Genomic DNA, 15,429 nt, shown 5'->3' with positions numbered 1-15,429 from the left:
ATTTATGGTAGAGATGAGGTCTCGCTGCCCAGGCGGGTCTCGAACCCGCAGGCTCAGGCCGTCCACTCACCTCAGCCTCCCAAAGGCGCGGGATTACAGGCTGAGCCACCGAGCCCGGCTAGTCGTTGATATTTTACAAAGGTGCCAGGCATGGTGGCTCACACCCATAATCTCAGCCCTTTGGGAGTCCAAGGCAGGAGGATTGCTTGAGCCCAGGAGTTTGAGATCAGCCTGGGCAGTGTAGCAAGACCCACCTCTACCCCCAAAATATATTTTTTTTACCAGATGTGTCTGTGTGTTTGTGTCCACCTCTGTTTGCATACACTGTCCTAGGGATGGGAGGGTGCGTCTCCTGAATGCCCTCCTCTGCCCACCACAGCGTACCGGATCATGCCTGCAGTAGTTCAGAGTCACCCTGGTTCAGGCCATGCTCGCTGTTCTGGAGTGATGTCTCCCATGACTGTTCTTCTCAGACTGGAATCCCACTGAGCCAGTAATCCATCTGGCTGTTAGCTGGTGTCTCTTCAGGCTCTGAGTAGCTTTGCTAAGATGTGAAAGGCGAACGTGAGCTGCAGCTGGATGAGTGTCGACCCATGTGTGTCCCCGTCAAACCCTCCCCACAGTCACAGCAGGGACCAGTCACCCTAGAGGACTAGCATCTAACCCGAGGCAGTTGGCACAGCCTAAACTGGCGTGTGCTTAGCTAGAAACAAGGATGGTCAGGAAGACCGGGCAGCTCTCTCTGAGCAAGCAGGGCGAGGAGCAGCGCCGGGGCGCAGGTGCCGTTGGCAGCGCGAGGTCAGTGTCCAGGGCCGCGGGGGTGGCTCAGGCGAGGCAGAAGAGTCGGGGCCTTGTTCGGTTGCTGGAGAGTCCCTGCAGCCTGAACCCCCGAGCACCTGGCTGTGTCTCGACCCGCGTGAATCGCTCAGTTGCCTCTTCTTGTGTCCTCAAGTCCCAGCCTCGTGTCGTAGCTGCCGGTGTCGTGTGGCTGTTGTCGGGCGTAACTGAAGGCAGGGCGCTGCGGGCTGTGTGCGCGCTTCATGCAAGCAACGCTCTGTGGCAGCGCGCGGGCCTGAGTCCTGCAGAGGTGGTCAGCGTGCTTGGTGCTCGCGGGCACTCTGCCGTCTGTCTGGCTGTCAGCTGGCCTCCAAGCCCCTGAGGTTGAGCCATGCCCAGCACATGGGAAGGGCTTGGAAGGGCTCCCCGCGTAAACTGACCTTCTTTTCTTCTCGGAACAGCAGAAAGGACCCAGAAGCGATAACAGTAAATCAAATAAGATATTTGTCGGTGGAATTCCTCACAACTGTGGTGAGACAGAGCTCAGGGAGTACTTCAAGAAATTCGGAGTGGTGAGTTGCTCCCTGCAGCTCTTGGCTCCTGGGGCCCAGCTCCTGGATTGTGGCTTCCTGGAACTTTGTGATAGGAGCTCCCTCCCGTGTTCCCTTCACACCCCTAGCCTACGTCCTGACACCCAGGCCTCTGCCCTTTCCCTCAAGGCCATTTCATAGCCTGCAGGCAAGCGTGAGCTAGCCCGGCATACCTCCAGCAGCCCTTCTGGCTGTGTGGTAACTGCCATGGTGTGAAGAGGCAGGTGGTGGCCATTCCAGAGAAGCAGGTTCAGCTAGGCTGTGGGCAGGCTGGCCCTTGAGCTGCCTTTTGGGCAGGCAGACAAGAAAGGACTGAGCCCAGCAGTCCGGGGTGCATGGGGAAAGCTTGGGCAGCAAACCGGGGGTGAGGGTAGCCATTGCGTCACCAGAAGCAGAGGCACACAGTCACACCTGGGGCCTCTGCCAGGACGCACACTGGTCCTGGAGGCTGCACCCTGGCCCATCAGCCAGGAAGATAGGTGGGTGGGCTGGGCCAGAGTGAGGCCCTTGGGTCCTGATGTCTGTGTGGCCGTGGGGAGCTGAGCCCGTGTGCCCTTCCTCCTAGCCTCCCTTCCCTCGTCTGAGTGGCAGAGGCTTCTGTGGGGTCTCCTGGCCCTCGTGTCTCCAACTGAGACGTGTGGCCAAAGTCATGGTCAGCTTGTTCCCCTCAGACAGACAAGTGGGACAGTGGGGCTGACTCAGGGACTGGTGTCCAGATGCCCCCTGGAGCAGTGTTCCTGCGCCTGTGTCCAGCCCCAGCCTGTCAGGGTACCCACCCTGTTTGCAGACAGCAGACCCCGCAAGCCGGCCTTGGCCGGAGCACTCCCCTGTGTTGTGCACTTGGGGTTTTGTCGGCAAGACATGTGGCTGAAAACCGCCCTCTCTCTTGCAGGTCACCGAAGTGGTCATGATCTATGACGCAGAGAAGCAGAGGCCTCGAGGTAAAGGCAGATCCAGTTTGTCCTGGCCTTCTGTCCCCACTCCCCTCTCAGATGGCAAACTATTTCCCCCCAACCCAGCTAGGTGATGGTGGTGGTAGACCCGCCTCATGAGAGGACGTGGAGACATGCGACCTACAGCTTGTCACTACTGCCGAGGGCGGCAGGTGCTGCCTGCTGTTCCTGGCTGTCGTGTGAGGCTTTTCCAGCCCGCCGTGGTCTCCACTGGTCTGTTTTGAGTGTATCCCAGGAGAGTGCAGTCTCCATCGCCTGCCTGCTGACGGCCATGTGTCGTTCCCGCCGTGTGGCATTCTCACCTCCTGACGTCAGCTGCATCAGCCACGGGCCTGGAGCACAAACTTCTCTTCTCCATCCCATGCTTTTGATTTTTTCCTCGCCCTCCCAGTCAGCAGGGCAGGTGGGCGGCGGGGGGTGAGGTGTTGCCTCAGCCTCTCCCGTCGTTTTTCTCCAGTGTCCCCCACGTGTATGTCCACATTGGTAGAGCTGGGCGCTGGCACCCGAGTTCCATGCCCATGTTTGTGGCTGCTGCTGTTTGTCTCGCCCGTGTGTTTTTGGGTCATCTGCCACGTTTGGCCGGGTGTGTGGGCAGACCTTCCAGCCGGGGTCTGTCGCAGTGCCCGTGCCCCCCGCACTGTCCCAGGGAGCCAGAGGCAGCCCGCAGTGCCTGCAGCATGCCGCGTCATGCTGGAGAATAGTTTGCCATTTGAACCTTGCCCTCCTCCTCTTCCTCCACGATCAAGGAGTGTGCTCCTACTTCATGTCGATTAAGCTGTTAAGTCTTAGTCTTAACTTAATTTAGCCGCACATGCTTAGTGATGTACTTAAGTGTTTCATAGTAAAGTACAGTAATGCTAAGTAAGCTGTTTCCTTTTCTCTCTGTGAATTGTTTGTGATTAACGATATCTCTTTAGATTTCTCTTCTCCAGGTGCTAAGTTATATCACACAGGTACAGGCCAGTCCCGCAGTCAGAGGAGGGAGCGGCTTTGCTCCAGTGGGGTGTAAACGAAGTTTCGGGTGTTTCTGTCCCGCTTCCTCAGCGGTGGTGTCGCCGCTTGACAGACGCATTCCTAGCCAACCCGCTCCGGGGCTCCTTCCCACGACTCAGCGCCTCTTGCACTGTACCCGGACCCAGCGGCCTGTGGTTCAGACACTCCTGCAGTTGGAGAGAATGTCAGCTTTTGACTGTCGTTCATCGCCGCCGTTGTGTTCCCAGCGTGGCCTCCGGTCTTGTGACGCTTCCGGGCAGGAGCCTCAGGGCGCCCCCAGATCTCCTGGTGCCCGCGGCCGCCACGCTGGCTGTGGTCTCCTGGCCGGTCCCGCGTGGACCGCACGTAGCAAGCATAGCCGGGCCACGCCGGGGCAGGGGCGGAAGGAGCTGGCGTAGAGGGAGCTTCAGGCTGGCGTGTGGCCGCACGGCCTTGGCCGTCGGGCTTCGGGAGTGTCCCTGCGGGTGCCCGCAGAGCGCAGCACAGGCTGGCGGTCCTCCCGGGGCGCGTCCCTGTTCTCTTGACCTCTCTGAGTCTTCTGCGGCCGGTCTGCCTCCCCTGCCCTCCCCCTGCTCCCCCTTGGTGACCGAAGCTAGTGAGTGTGTCCCTGGGTAGGGTCCCGCATGTGTCTGGGCACAACACGTCTCCGGGTGAGCGCTCGCGCTGCAGGGTCCCCTGTGGCCCTCGCACCAGCCTGCTGCCTCGCCTGCTCCCTCCCTCATCCTGGTCTTCTCTGCCCTGCTTGCTCTCCCTGTGTGCTGCCCTCAGGGCTCCATACCACCTCCTCTCCTGTCAGGCTGGAGGCACTGCCTGTGCCTGTCGCCACGCTCAGGTACACACGGTCAGGAGCGGCCGCCCCGGTGTCCTTGGCGGTGGTCTCTGCCGCTTCCTCTCCCTTGCTGCCTCATCTTCGCCGTTTCCTTCCTTCCTGCCCTCAGTTTTGCTTCGAATTCTCAGCCTGGTCCCAGCTGGCTGCAGCCCCGCGCCCCGGCACCTGTTTCTTCAGCTTCAGGGGCCCCGCCGTGGGCTGTCCCTCCCGGGCCCTTGCCGGCTCCGACCACGACTTCCCTTTGCCACGCGCTCACGTCTCTGCCCCGAGCACAGTGGTGCCTGTGTCGCTCTGTCCCCTGCTGTGCGAAGCTTTGGGGCCCTCCCTGTGCCTCTCTGGTGCAGGCGACACCCCGTCTTCAGCCCGGTGCCGGCTCTTCCCGCATCCGTCTCGGTCTTCGAGGTCTTCGGCAGCTGTCTGCCGCGTGTCCTTTGTCTCGGGCAGGGGGCCACCTGGGGAGGGCTAGTGCTCATCAGGTCCCCGCCTGGGAGGGCCTGCCTGGCGGGCTCAAGCCACCCGCTGGGAAGGCTGGAGAGCCCGCACACCCCCGCAGGCACAGGACGAGGCGCCCCCTAGTGGGCCGCGCTCACCCAGACCAACCAAACTTCGTTTATACTGCCACTTCTTGTGTTTGGGAAATGCTAAATTTTTTTTCCTTTAAATTTTCTTTTTTGATCACATGATGCATCTTGCTCTTGCTGCTGACAGCAGATTTGACCTGCTGGAAACCGTTGTGGCCTGTATCTTTGTGTACCATATTTACTGATAGACCTACATATATGCGTATCTGCCTACGTATATGACCTGGTGGGACTCCTCGGGCTTACCCAACAGTGTTGGCTAAGCTTGGCGAGGCGCTAACTGTCATAGATCCCAACTTCTGTTAACGCTGTAGAGCGATAATGGCTGCTGTCAGCACTTGCTGCAAGCAAATTGAAAGCCGAGGGGGAGACCTGGGTTTCAGAAAAGCAGAAACGCACCCACACGCCCCTGGCTGGACGGAGTGCTCCCCCTGCGGGGGCTGACTCCAGCTGTACTCCTCAGCCGAGAGCCCGAGGCTCCTGGCAAGGCCTCCAGCCCCCGTGGGGCGTAGGGCCGGCTGCGTCCGCAGGAGGCCCTCACCAGCTCAGGCTGGGCTGCTGCCTTCCAAGGCGGCCTTGTCATCCCAGATGTGTCTGTGACACAGAGCCTCGCCTCGGGCCCCAGCCAGCAGAGCCACCGCCGGGAGTGCGGGCGTCGCCGTCCATGCCCTGGGCACGCGCTCTGCAGCCGGCTGAGTGGCGACTCGAGGGGAGCGCCTGCTCCGGGCCGCCAGTCCCCACGCAGCTTCGCTGAGACCCGGGTCGATCCCTCGGCCGTCCCTAATACTGTTCATCATCCTGTTTGTGTCACAACACCCTGCTACCTTGATTCACTCTTCGTCGTTGGCTAGGTTTTGGATTTATTACTTTCGAGGACGAACAATCAGTGGACCAGGCTGTCAACATGCATTTTCACGACATCATGGGCAAAAAAGTGTGTAGTTGTAGTTTTATTTTACCTTAAGACCAAACCAAGTCTTAGGCAACGGAGGGGTTTCACTGGACAGGGAAGTCCTCAACCGGCAGGGGTTGGACAAGGGCGTCCTGTGAGCCTTCTGCAGAAGCGAGGAGGGGTCCTGCTTTCCCAGGCGGCCCCTCCCAGCTGTATTCGTGGGGCCCCTTCTGGGTGACCGGGAACACAGCGGGTGGGTGGCTGAGGCTGAGCTCTGGCGGGTGGTGCTGGCTCCAGTGAAATCGCAGCGTTGCCTCAGGCTTGGTTTCCTGACCACTCCTTCAGATGTCTGTCCAGTCCCATGGCCCAATCCCGGCTAACGCCGTGAGCAGCGGGCCGTCCAGAACCAGTCCCGCTTCCGCCCCAAAGATTCACGAAAACATCCTGAAGGATTGGTTCTTTTAAATCGGGTCACTTACTGTGGAACTCCGGTACCAGCCATATGCTCTCGATAGTTCTTAACCACCATGCAGTCAAGTGACCTCTGGTTGTGTTATCTTCATACTGTGTTGCCCCCAGCTGAGAGCGACAGGAGGCAAAGCCCCCACCCCCGGGCCAACCCTTGCCAGGTGCGGATCGGAACACGGCCCCAGCCGCCCTGCTCCCCGGACCCTGGAGGTTCTTGAGACGTGAACTCTGAAGTGAATAACTGGGAGGAATTCTGCAGTGTGGAATTTCTTGCAGTTAGCAGATGCCTAGGAGCCAGCTTTTTTGCAGGATTCTTGTCTTGATCCTTTTAAACCACTCAGCATGCCCAGATGGTGCAATCACTTCTCACCAGCATGGGACTCTACCCGGGCCTTTACTGGCGCGGTCAGCTGTTCCTGTTCCAGTTGATATGCTCAGCCCGTCCCACGAGACCAGGGCCATTTTGGTCAGTGACGGTGTAGTGGGGAGCACTGCACCCATTGTCTCTTGCCCCCACCTTGGCCCGCCGCACGCTCTCAGGACTGGCGTGTATAAAAACCGTAGTGGAGTGATGCTTGTAGACAGGCGGCTGAGATTTTGTTGCAGACTTCATTAATTCCATTTGAACCCTTGCTCTGACATCAGCTGCAGCTTTTAGTTGAAAATTAGCATGGGGCTTGCAAGGGTGCATACAGTTATGTACGCCAGTTCAAAGGAGTCTGCGCTTAGTGTTTTAAGGTACTGTGACACTGGAAATGTGGGACAAGCGAGATCTTGCTACGTGGGACCCGAAGTGCTCCCCCTAGCCATGGCTGCCTCTGGCCTGCATGAGGCCTGAGCAGGGCTGAGGCAGCCTTGGTGTGGGCCCATCTTCCAAGCAAGATGGACAGGTGGTTTCCAGCCCACCCACTGCTGACCTCTCCTGGTCGGCTGGATGTGGCATGCGGTGTCACTGCAGGCCTCTCTTCGGGGATCTTCCGTTTTGTGACCAGCTCGGGTCCCACGTGGTAAGCACAGCTTGATGCCAGGCGATGGCGCTGGTGCGTTCAGACAGGAAAGAGTCAAAGCGGTTTTTTCAAATTACAAGGACTGCTTTGCTTTGTGAGCAGGAACCAGGTTCCCCTAAGGAGAGTGTGTGAAGACTCCTTAATCCGAGTTCTTTGCAATTCGCCCCTTGGTCCTCCTGCTGGTGCCTTGCCTTGAGCTGACGGGATTCCGGGCCTGTCCCTGGGGCGTCCTTGGGCGTTGGGCGGGTGGGGGCTTTGTACCTCTGCAGCCACAGCCTGTCTGCTGTGCAGTGGCAGCACTGAGGGACTCTCAGATGAGGCCCCGAGGAAGGCTCCATTGGCTCTTCAGTCTCACCGAAACGTAGCCTCAAAATAAGAAACCCCAGGTCCCCACGTGCCGAGCAGCCCTCAGGGTGGGGAGCCTCTGCTGCTGCCCGCCCAGGCTGAAGGGAGGCGTGAGGGGCGTCGGCCGCTGCGCCTGGAACAAGCGGGCCGTGCTCGTCCTGGCCATTGTCCACGGCCTCCGTCCTTGCTCCCGGGACACTCTGGCTTCTGATGTGCAGAAGGGAAGGCTCCGACCCAACACAGTATGAAGATTGCTTACTGATTCCAATGTCCATTTTATTGCATGTCTGTTTACTTTTTTGTTAGATGTAATGTAAGATTCTCTTACCACATCCATTCCCTCTGACATTATTTTGAGTTAATTGAGATTCTTTAAGCGTTAGCCTGGGGAAGGTAAGTCTTTATCTTCCATTAGACATCTTAAATAACCTAAGTAAAACGCCAGCCGTGTTTCTCAGGTATGAGTTCACAGCGCAGGTGGGTGGGTCCCGGGAGGCCAGTGCGGAGGGTGCCTATGGCGGGGAGGCCCTGGTCCCTTTGCCCCGTGTTTTCAAGAGGCCACGGGGGAGGGCGCTGCCGTGGAACTGAAGTAAAGGCCCCTCGGCGCGCACGGAAACCCCAAGGGTTCTGGCTCTGTCCCTGCTGCCCGCAGCGGATGGGCTCCTGTGTCTTACAGCTGCATCTGTTGTACCTGAGAAACATTTTCTAAACCAAAAAATTAAATGATACAAAAGAATTTTAAAGAAAAACACTGCTACTGGCCTAAATAAGGTTTATAGTTAAGTCTTTAGTCTTAAGTCGTAAGATGCTAAGTGTAGTCATAAGTCACCCAAGGGTGTGTCTGAAGGGAGCGGGTACTGGGCCCGTGGCCGCCCCCTGAGCCTCAGCTCGGTTTGTCTAGGTGGAAGTTAAGCGGGCCGAGCCTCGGGACAGCAAGAGCCAAGCTCCGGGCCAGCCGGGAGCCAGCCAGTGGGGCAGCCGGGTCGTGCCCAACGCCGCCAACGGCTGGGCCGGCCAGCCCCCGCCCACGTGGCAGCAAGGATACGGTCCGCAAGGTAAGGCTGCCACGCGGTCCTTCCGCCCCAAGGCCCGGGTGTCCTTGGCAGCAGGCCCCCCCACACACACACCCCTGGCCTCTGCTGCGCACATGCGGACGAGGCTGTTGCAGAAGCTTCTGCAAGGCACGCGGTTGGGCCGCGTGCCTAGGCCGTCCCTGGCCCTCCGCGGCAGTGTGGCCACAGCCGAGGGGCCCGGGTCTCGCCGGGACACGCCAGGGTGGGTCTGCGTGTGGAGTGACAGGGCTGAGACTGCCAGCTTGGCCTGCGCAGCCCTGCCCTCTGCTGCCCATGGCATGGGCGAACGGGGTGTGCCTCCATAGGCCGTGAAGACCTGGTGGGACTTTTACCTCTGTCGCTTGCTGTCCTCTCCACTGAGCATTGCGTCCCCGACAGCCGAGGTCTGCACCTGCTTGGCCCTGGGCCTGTGCTGAGCTTTCAGCAAACATGGAACAAGCTGCTTGGCTCTGGCCCAGCCCCTGACCTGACCCCAGTCCTGGCTCAGGGTTCCGGATTGCCTCTCGCCGGTTCTGGGTCTGCAGGCCCCCTACCCGGTCGGGGACTTTCTCAGTCGCCTTCCCCTGTTGGTCATGTGGAAAAGAGTAGGCGGGTGTGGAGGACGTGGGAACTGTCCCTGCATCTCGGTGCTTGAACTCATTTTTCCAGTGTCTGCAGGTGGAGCTGGGAGGCCACCCCGTGCCCATTCAGCAGACATGGCAGGGGCGGAGGGGAGGCACCTCTGAGGCCACTGTAGGAGAGGGGAGTAGGGTGGTGCCCTGAGCGCTGGGTTCGGGGGGCTTGGCCCACTGGCTGGGCCCTGGCCAAATCTGGCACGGGGACCATGCTGCCTGTGCCTGGGGTCAACAGCTCCTGGGTGTTGGGTGCTGGTGGGGGCGGGGGATATGGCACTAATCCCCCCTTTCTGTGTTTTCATCTAGGAATGTGGGTGCCGGCAGGACAGGCAATTGGTAAGTCCTTGGTATAGAAAATGGGGAGCAGAGCCCAGGATGCACAGCCTGCCCTTAGGGCTGGGCCACACATGGTGTGGGTCACATCGGTGGCTGGTGCAGCCTTGGAGAGTGGGACTCTGCCCTGCTTTGGAGAGAAGAGGGTCTGGCTGGGCCAGGTGTCTTGTCTGATGCCGTCTGCCCTTAACCCCTGTGTTGTGTGTTCCAGGTGGCTATGGACCACCCCCTGCGGGAAGAGGAGCCCCCCCTCCACCCCCGCCATTCACCTCCTACATCGTGTCTACCCCTCCCGGAGGCTTCCCCCCGCCTCAGGGCTTCCCACAGGGCTACGGTGCCCCACCGCAGTTCAGTAAGTCTAGAGCAGCAGGGAAGGGGGACGGGCAGGGCCAGGCTGTAGACAGGGTTCCTGCTGTGTGTTTTGGCACGTGTCTGTGTGCCTCTGGCCTCAGCCAGGGGAAGGCTGTGGGTGGAGTGCCGGCCGGTCAGCGGTCACCTGCCACCAGGCCTCGTGGAGGCAGGAACCCGGCAGACGGGCGCTGTTGCTCGTGGCCTCACTGGCTGGGCTGCAGGACAGGATGGGATCCGCAGGTCTCTGAGCTTGCAGGCATGGCTGCCCTGAGCCGGCTGCCCACGGGAGCCCTCGGGAGATGGTGTCTGGACCTTGTCTTGTTCTCGACCAACCTTCCCGTGGCTTCGCTCTGCAGTCAAAGGTCTGGGCGTAGAACCAGCTGATGCCCTGCAGCACTAGCCTGCTTGTCTCGTGTGCCGGGGTTGGGCCTCCCACCCTTCCAGAGGAAAGAAGGGACGTGCGGGGAACGGGGGCCAAGAGGACCAGTAAGGGACCCTTTCTGCACCAGTAGGAGGCCAGGCGTGGCCTTGAGTTGGGCATCGTCAGGTGCAGCCAGGGTTGGCTCTTCGGCATCAACCAAGACGGAGGGTCCCCTGGTCCTGCCTCTGCTCCATCCTGGGTTGCTGGGTGTTCTGCAGTAGGGCGCGGTGCTGTTGGGACAGTCCCATCGTGGAGGCTTGGAGGCCCCGTGTTTGCAGTTGCCCAGGGCTCACGTCTAGATCAGGCCTCAGCCATACCTGATCTGATTCCTACAAGGCCCTCCGAAGCCCAACAGAGGGGGAGGTGGTAGCCAGCTGTCGGCGTTGTGGTCTGCTCAGAAAGCTTGTGACGGGAGCCAGGCGTGGTGGCACACATCTGCAGTCCCAGCTACTTGGGAGGCCAAAGCAGGAAGATCGCTTGAGCCCCGGAGATGGAGGCTGCAGTGAGCTGTGATCTTACCCCTGCACTCCAGCCTGGGCTCTAGAGCCTTGCTACAGTGCTACCTCCCCAGAACAGACAGCTTCAGGCAGTGTATGGGCTGCCTGGCGAGAGCCTTCTGCCTTGGTAGAGTGTACTCGTGCCTTGGGGTGCTCGCTGCTCTAGCTGGCGTCTCGCGCCCTGACGTGCCCTGGAGGCATCGAGCGGCCCTGGTCCAGCTCGGCCCTGGTCTCGTAGGCGCTCACTGGCTCCACCCTTGTCTCCCAATGTGGGATGTGTCCTTAGGGGCGTGGCCCGGGGCTGTGGCTCTGTCCAGGCCTGTGGACTTCTAGGTCTGGGCAGCCCCTGCCTGGCTGGGCATGGTCCGCCACCAAGTGGGGTGAGTTGGGCGTGGTCTGCCGCTGCCACAGCAGGCCCAGCCGCACACGCGCCTTGTGTCTTGCCTTCCCTGTGTGTCCTCAGGTTTTGGCTACGGGCCTCCGCCCCCACCGCCAGATCAGTTTGCCCCTCCCGGGGTTCCTCCTCCACCTGCCACTCCGGGGGCCGCACCTCTGGCCTTCCCGCCGCCCCCGTCCCAGGCTGCCCCGGACATGAGCAAACCCCCGACGGCGCAGCCAGACTTCCCCTACAGTCAGTATGGTGAGTACCTCTTCCCACCTCCACCCTGCAGCGGCGGGCGGGGTGCGGCGCAGGGCCTGGCGAGCTCCCGGAAGGGAGAGCGGGTCTGGTGGCACCGGAGGCCTGTCCGCCCCCACACGTCCCGGGCCTGGGGCTTGGGAACGGGGGAGAAGGCCGCGTCCCTGACAGGTGGGGCTGAGGCCCTGGTGCTGCCCGAGCGGTTTCCGGTGTCCGGCCTCGCTGCCTCTCTGGGTGCAGACCCCGCCAAGGGCGGGGCTGGGCCTGTGGGGCCCTGGCGGATCGGGCTGAGCGTGGAACCAGAGGCTCGTTGTGGCTTGGGTGCTGCCTGGACGTGATCTGCGGGCGGCGCACGTGGCTTCGGGGCAGAGCTTGTCGGGGCACAGGGTCCGGCGGGGGTGCCGGTTTGCATGTCTGTGTTGCCGCCTCACACTGAGCCTGTGTCAGAGCCCGCCTTGCTCAGGACGGACGCGGTGGCCTCGGCCTGGGGGCTCCTGGCATTGGCAGCTCCTCGCAGCCCCTGGGTCACTCCCAGGGCGGGCCCTGAGCACACAGGGCACCTGCCTCCGGGCGGCCTGAGCTCACACGCGAGGGTGGCCACTGGCGTGCAGGGACCTGCAGCAGCGCTTCCCTCAGGCCTGGGTGGACGCCAGGGGTCGTGGCATCCCGGCCGAGGCACCTGCCCGCCTGGCATGGCTCTGGCCCCGCTGCCCCACTCCTGGGCTGTAGTCACACGTGGGTTCTCGACCCTGCCGCCAAGCCCCCTGACCGGTGGGGGCCGTGCGCGTGCGCGGCTGCCGCTGCTTGGGGCAGCCGCCTCGTGTCAGTCACCCGTCTCGTCTCTCGCCAGGCCTGGGTTCCCACTCTCCAGACCCGCCGGGCTGCGGGCCACACTTTGTTTACACTCTTATGGTCAGGCTGAGCAGTGATGTGGCCTAGGTAGGTGCCACCTCGTCCTCCACAGTCCTCCTACCTGCCTGCACCGGGACGCGGGGTGGACACGGCGGTGCCCTCTGGGAAGGGGCCCTTGCCGGTTCCAGGACCTTGGCTGGCCACGAGCCCTCAGCAGGCCCAGGCGCGTCCAGAGCTGGTGGCCTCTGACGGGGGCCCTGAGGCCCGGGGCAGGCCCTCCCCCAGAGTGTGGTCCGGGGACAGGAGCCGCATCCGTCCCTCTGAAGACAGGACTCTCTTCCCAGAAGTCCTTCCTGCAGCTGAGGCCAGAGTGTGCTCAGGCGGAGGTGTAGGGGGCACTGCCCTCGCCGCAGGGCCCCGGAGCAGTGGGGCTGGGGCCAGAGACCTTGCCTGGCGTGCCTCGCAGGGAGGATGGCGTGGGTCTAGGCCCCTCAAGGCGACGGCAGGCGGGGCTCGCCACGGCTGGTCTGCTGTCTTCCGGCCTGGAAGCCTGGTTTCCGCTCTGAGAGCCAACCTGCTAGAAGCCGGGAACTGCTGCAGCGCTTCCGAGAGCCTGGGTCCAACCCCCTCCACCCCCATCGCGGGAGCAAGGAAGGGAGGCGAGAGCAGGTGCAGGGTGGGTCACATCGTCCGGAAGGTCACTGGAAGCTGCTTTCCTTTCTGTGCGGGTCCCGCGCACGTGGACTTGAGAGAGGCCGCACTCTTGGGGCCTGGCACGGTCGGTCACAGGTGGTGGCACCAGACAGGCCCTGCCCCGCCCGGTAGGACCCATGGACGCCGAGGCGGGACGACAGAGAGTCCAGGCAGAGCTGCTCAGAGGCCGGCGCTGGCCGGGCGGGGCCGCTGCCTGGGGACTGCCAGCCCGCCCAGAGCTCACAGGACTCTCTCCCCCAGCAGGTTACGGGCAGGACTTGAGTGGCTTTGGACAGGGCTTCTCGGACCCCAGCCAGCAGCCCCCCTCCTACGGGGGCCCCTCAGTACCAGGGTCGGGGGGCCCCCCTGCCGGCGGCAGCGGCTTTGGACGTGGACAGAACCACAACGTGCAGGGCTTCCACCCCTACCGACGCTAGCGGGATGTCTGCGTGGCCCGGCCCAGGATGCGAAACTTGTGAACTCGTGACAATCACAAACTTGGCGGAGAAGTAGCGACTCAACCTTGGGGGGTGGGGGGGGGCGCGAGGCTTTTGGAGCCGCTGTGGGTGTCTGGACTGAGGTTTTTAAACATATTTCTTTCTCTAACCCATCAGCACAATAAAACAGAGTCACTGGTTCAACAACAGGGTTAAGAAAATGTCTTCAGCTTTAATTCACAACTTCAGGTTTCTTCATTCTCCTTTTTTTGGAAATTCCTTTCCTGAGCCTTTGTTTTACCGTGTATTGTAAACTTTTATGTTAAAGAAAAAATATACATTTACAAATTGTGAGATTTTTAAGAGAAATTTTCTACGATGTATACTGGCTTATTTTTTAATTTAAAACGGGGTCTCCGTCGGCACTGGCACTGGTGAGGGCCGTGAACCCTCACCCCCGGCTGTGGGCTGGGCTCATTGGTCCAGGAATTCTGGGCACTGCAGGAAGAAAGCTACTGAGTGTGTTTTGTTTTTTGTTTAATTCCTTGCGTTGTCGACTGACCTGCCTGGTGGCGTCTGCGGGGTGCAGCGGGGCATCGGGACCGGCGGGGCCTCGCGGGCGGCCGCTCCCCTGGGCACGTGGCTTCACGTGCCTCCTGACCAGTCTGAACCTGGTTTGAATAAAGAGAAGTGCGTTTGGATTAGAAACCCACGTTGTGTCCGTGTCTTCCCTCGCTGGTCTCGGATGTACCCGCCCTGGCCGTGGCCCTTGGGTCAGCAGCTGGGCTCAGCCCGTCCCCTGGCGGCTCTTGAGGCTCCAGCAGTTGTGGCCTTCGGGCGTCGTCGGTCCTGTCTGGCCTTCCCAGGGTGTGAGTGCCAAGGCTCCGCCCGGCTGGCCGGCCGACCGGCCGTGGGAGCTGCGGCTCCGCGGGGGCCGGCTCTGGGCTCACAGCCCTCTCCCCACTCGAGGCCTCCTCTTGCTGTGGAAGGTGAGGATGACCCACAGCTGCTGGCGATGAGGACGGGGACATGGTTCTGGGGGAGGGCCCGTCCTCATCGGAGTCCCGGGTGACGCACAGAGCAGCCGGAGACCCCCACAGGGCGTGTTTTGGAGGGCGGCAGGGGGCCTAGCTGGAGGGAGCCTAGAGAAGGGAGCCCCTGTCCCGCGCCCTGCGACCCCGCACCGCCACCTCCCGCGGCTCCCGCTCCTGCTCCCAGAGCTGCTTCCGGTTGCCTCCCCGCCATCCCGGATACGGAGGGTCTGCCTCGTCCCCAGGTCCCCATGGCGCTCGATGTGGGCGCCTTCCAGAGAACGGGGGGACTCGTTCTCTGCAAAGCTCACTCCGCTGGTGAAGGGGCCTCAAGTAAAACTTGAACAGGTTTCCAGCCCCGCTGCCGTGTGCCACGAGGCATGGGCCGACTCCTGGCAGCCACCGGGACTCCGGCTGGCGCAGGGACAGGGCGGGCCGGCCCTCCGGGGTAGAGAAGCATTGGCTTCCCTCGGGTGCGACTGTGGGGACGGCCGAGGGGGCCAGGCTCCCTCCGTCCCTTGACGTTCCTCCAGGCTGGCCCCAGCCCCGGACCGCGCTGCTCGGCTAAGCTCAGGTTCCGGAAGGTTCTCATGCCCTTTGAAAGCTCCTGAGCCTGAGCTCTGGGGCCCGTGTCCTCCTTCCCCCCCACAATTGTAACAGAGCCCTGGCCCATGACAGGGCGATGTCCTCGTACTCCCAGATGGAGGGGAGGTGGGCGGTGCCCACTCCAAGCTTTCAGGCACATTCCCGTCGGCCTTGGACCACTCTCCTCATCAGTCGGTGGTCTGGTTTGTCCAGCTGTTTCTTCTTTGTCCAGCTGTTTCTTCTTCGGCACCAGCAGTGGCTTCCTAGCTGAGAGTGGCATGTCAGGCACGGCTGGGGGGCGTGTTTGATAGGAAAAATGTCCATGTATGAATCCAAGCAGCTTTTTTTTTTCCTTTTTGTTTTTGAGTCGGAGTCCCACTCTGTCGCCCACACTGGAGTGCCGTGGCCAGTCCCGGCCACTGCAGCCTCGACCTGCCGGGCTCCGGCGATCCTTCCACCTCAGCCTTCCG

The 15,429-nt window shown here is 61.6% G+C and overlaps 1 protein-coding gene across 4 annotated transcripts in view; it reads left to right on the top strand.

The window, feature by feature from the left end:
• DAZAP1 (DAZ associated protein 1) overlaps positions 1–14,051 on the top strand; it is a 16,612-nt gene extending 2,561 nt beyond the window's left edge. The window contains exons 4-12 of one of the 4 annotated variants that reach the window (XM_008060841.2): positions 1,239–1,349; positions 2,260–2,308; positions 5,575–5,657; positions 8,337–8,490; positions 9,429–9,458; positions 9,667–9,807; positions 11,188–11,364; positions 12,212–12,300; positions 13,168–14,051. In XM_008060841.2, the coding sequence (XP_008059032.1) occupies positions 1,239–1,349; positions 2,260–2,308; positions 5,575–5,657; positions 8,337–8,490; positions 9,429–9,458; positions 9,667–9,807; positions 11,188–11,364; positions 12,212–12,300 (834 nt within the window). In that variant the 3' untranslated portion in view covers positions 13,168–14,051. The remainder of the gene's footprint in view (positions 1–1,238; positions 1,350–2,259; positions 2,309–5,574; positions 5,658–8,336; positions 8,491–9,428; positions 9,459–9,666; positions 9,808–11,187; positions 11,365–12,211; positions 12,301–13,167) is intronic. The other 3 variants (XM_021713762.1, XM_008060832.2, XM_021713765.1) reach the window with 3 other exon arrangements.
• The last annotated feature ends 1,378 nt before the right edge of the window (positions 14,052–15,429 follow it).

Source organism: Carlito syrichta, unplaced genomic scaffold, assembly GCF_000164805.1.
Source record: "Carlito syrichta isolate Samal-C Ts95f unplaced genomic scaffold, Tarsius_syrichta-2.0.1 Scaffold92717, whole genome shotgun sequence".
Classification (NCBI taxonomy): Eukaryota; Metazoa; Chordata; class Mammalia; order Primates; family Tarsiidae; genus Carlito; species Carlito syrichta.
This window is presented reverse-complemented; position numbering and strand designations above follow the sequence as displayed.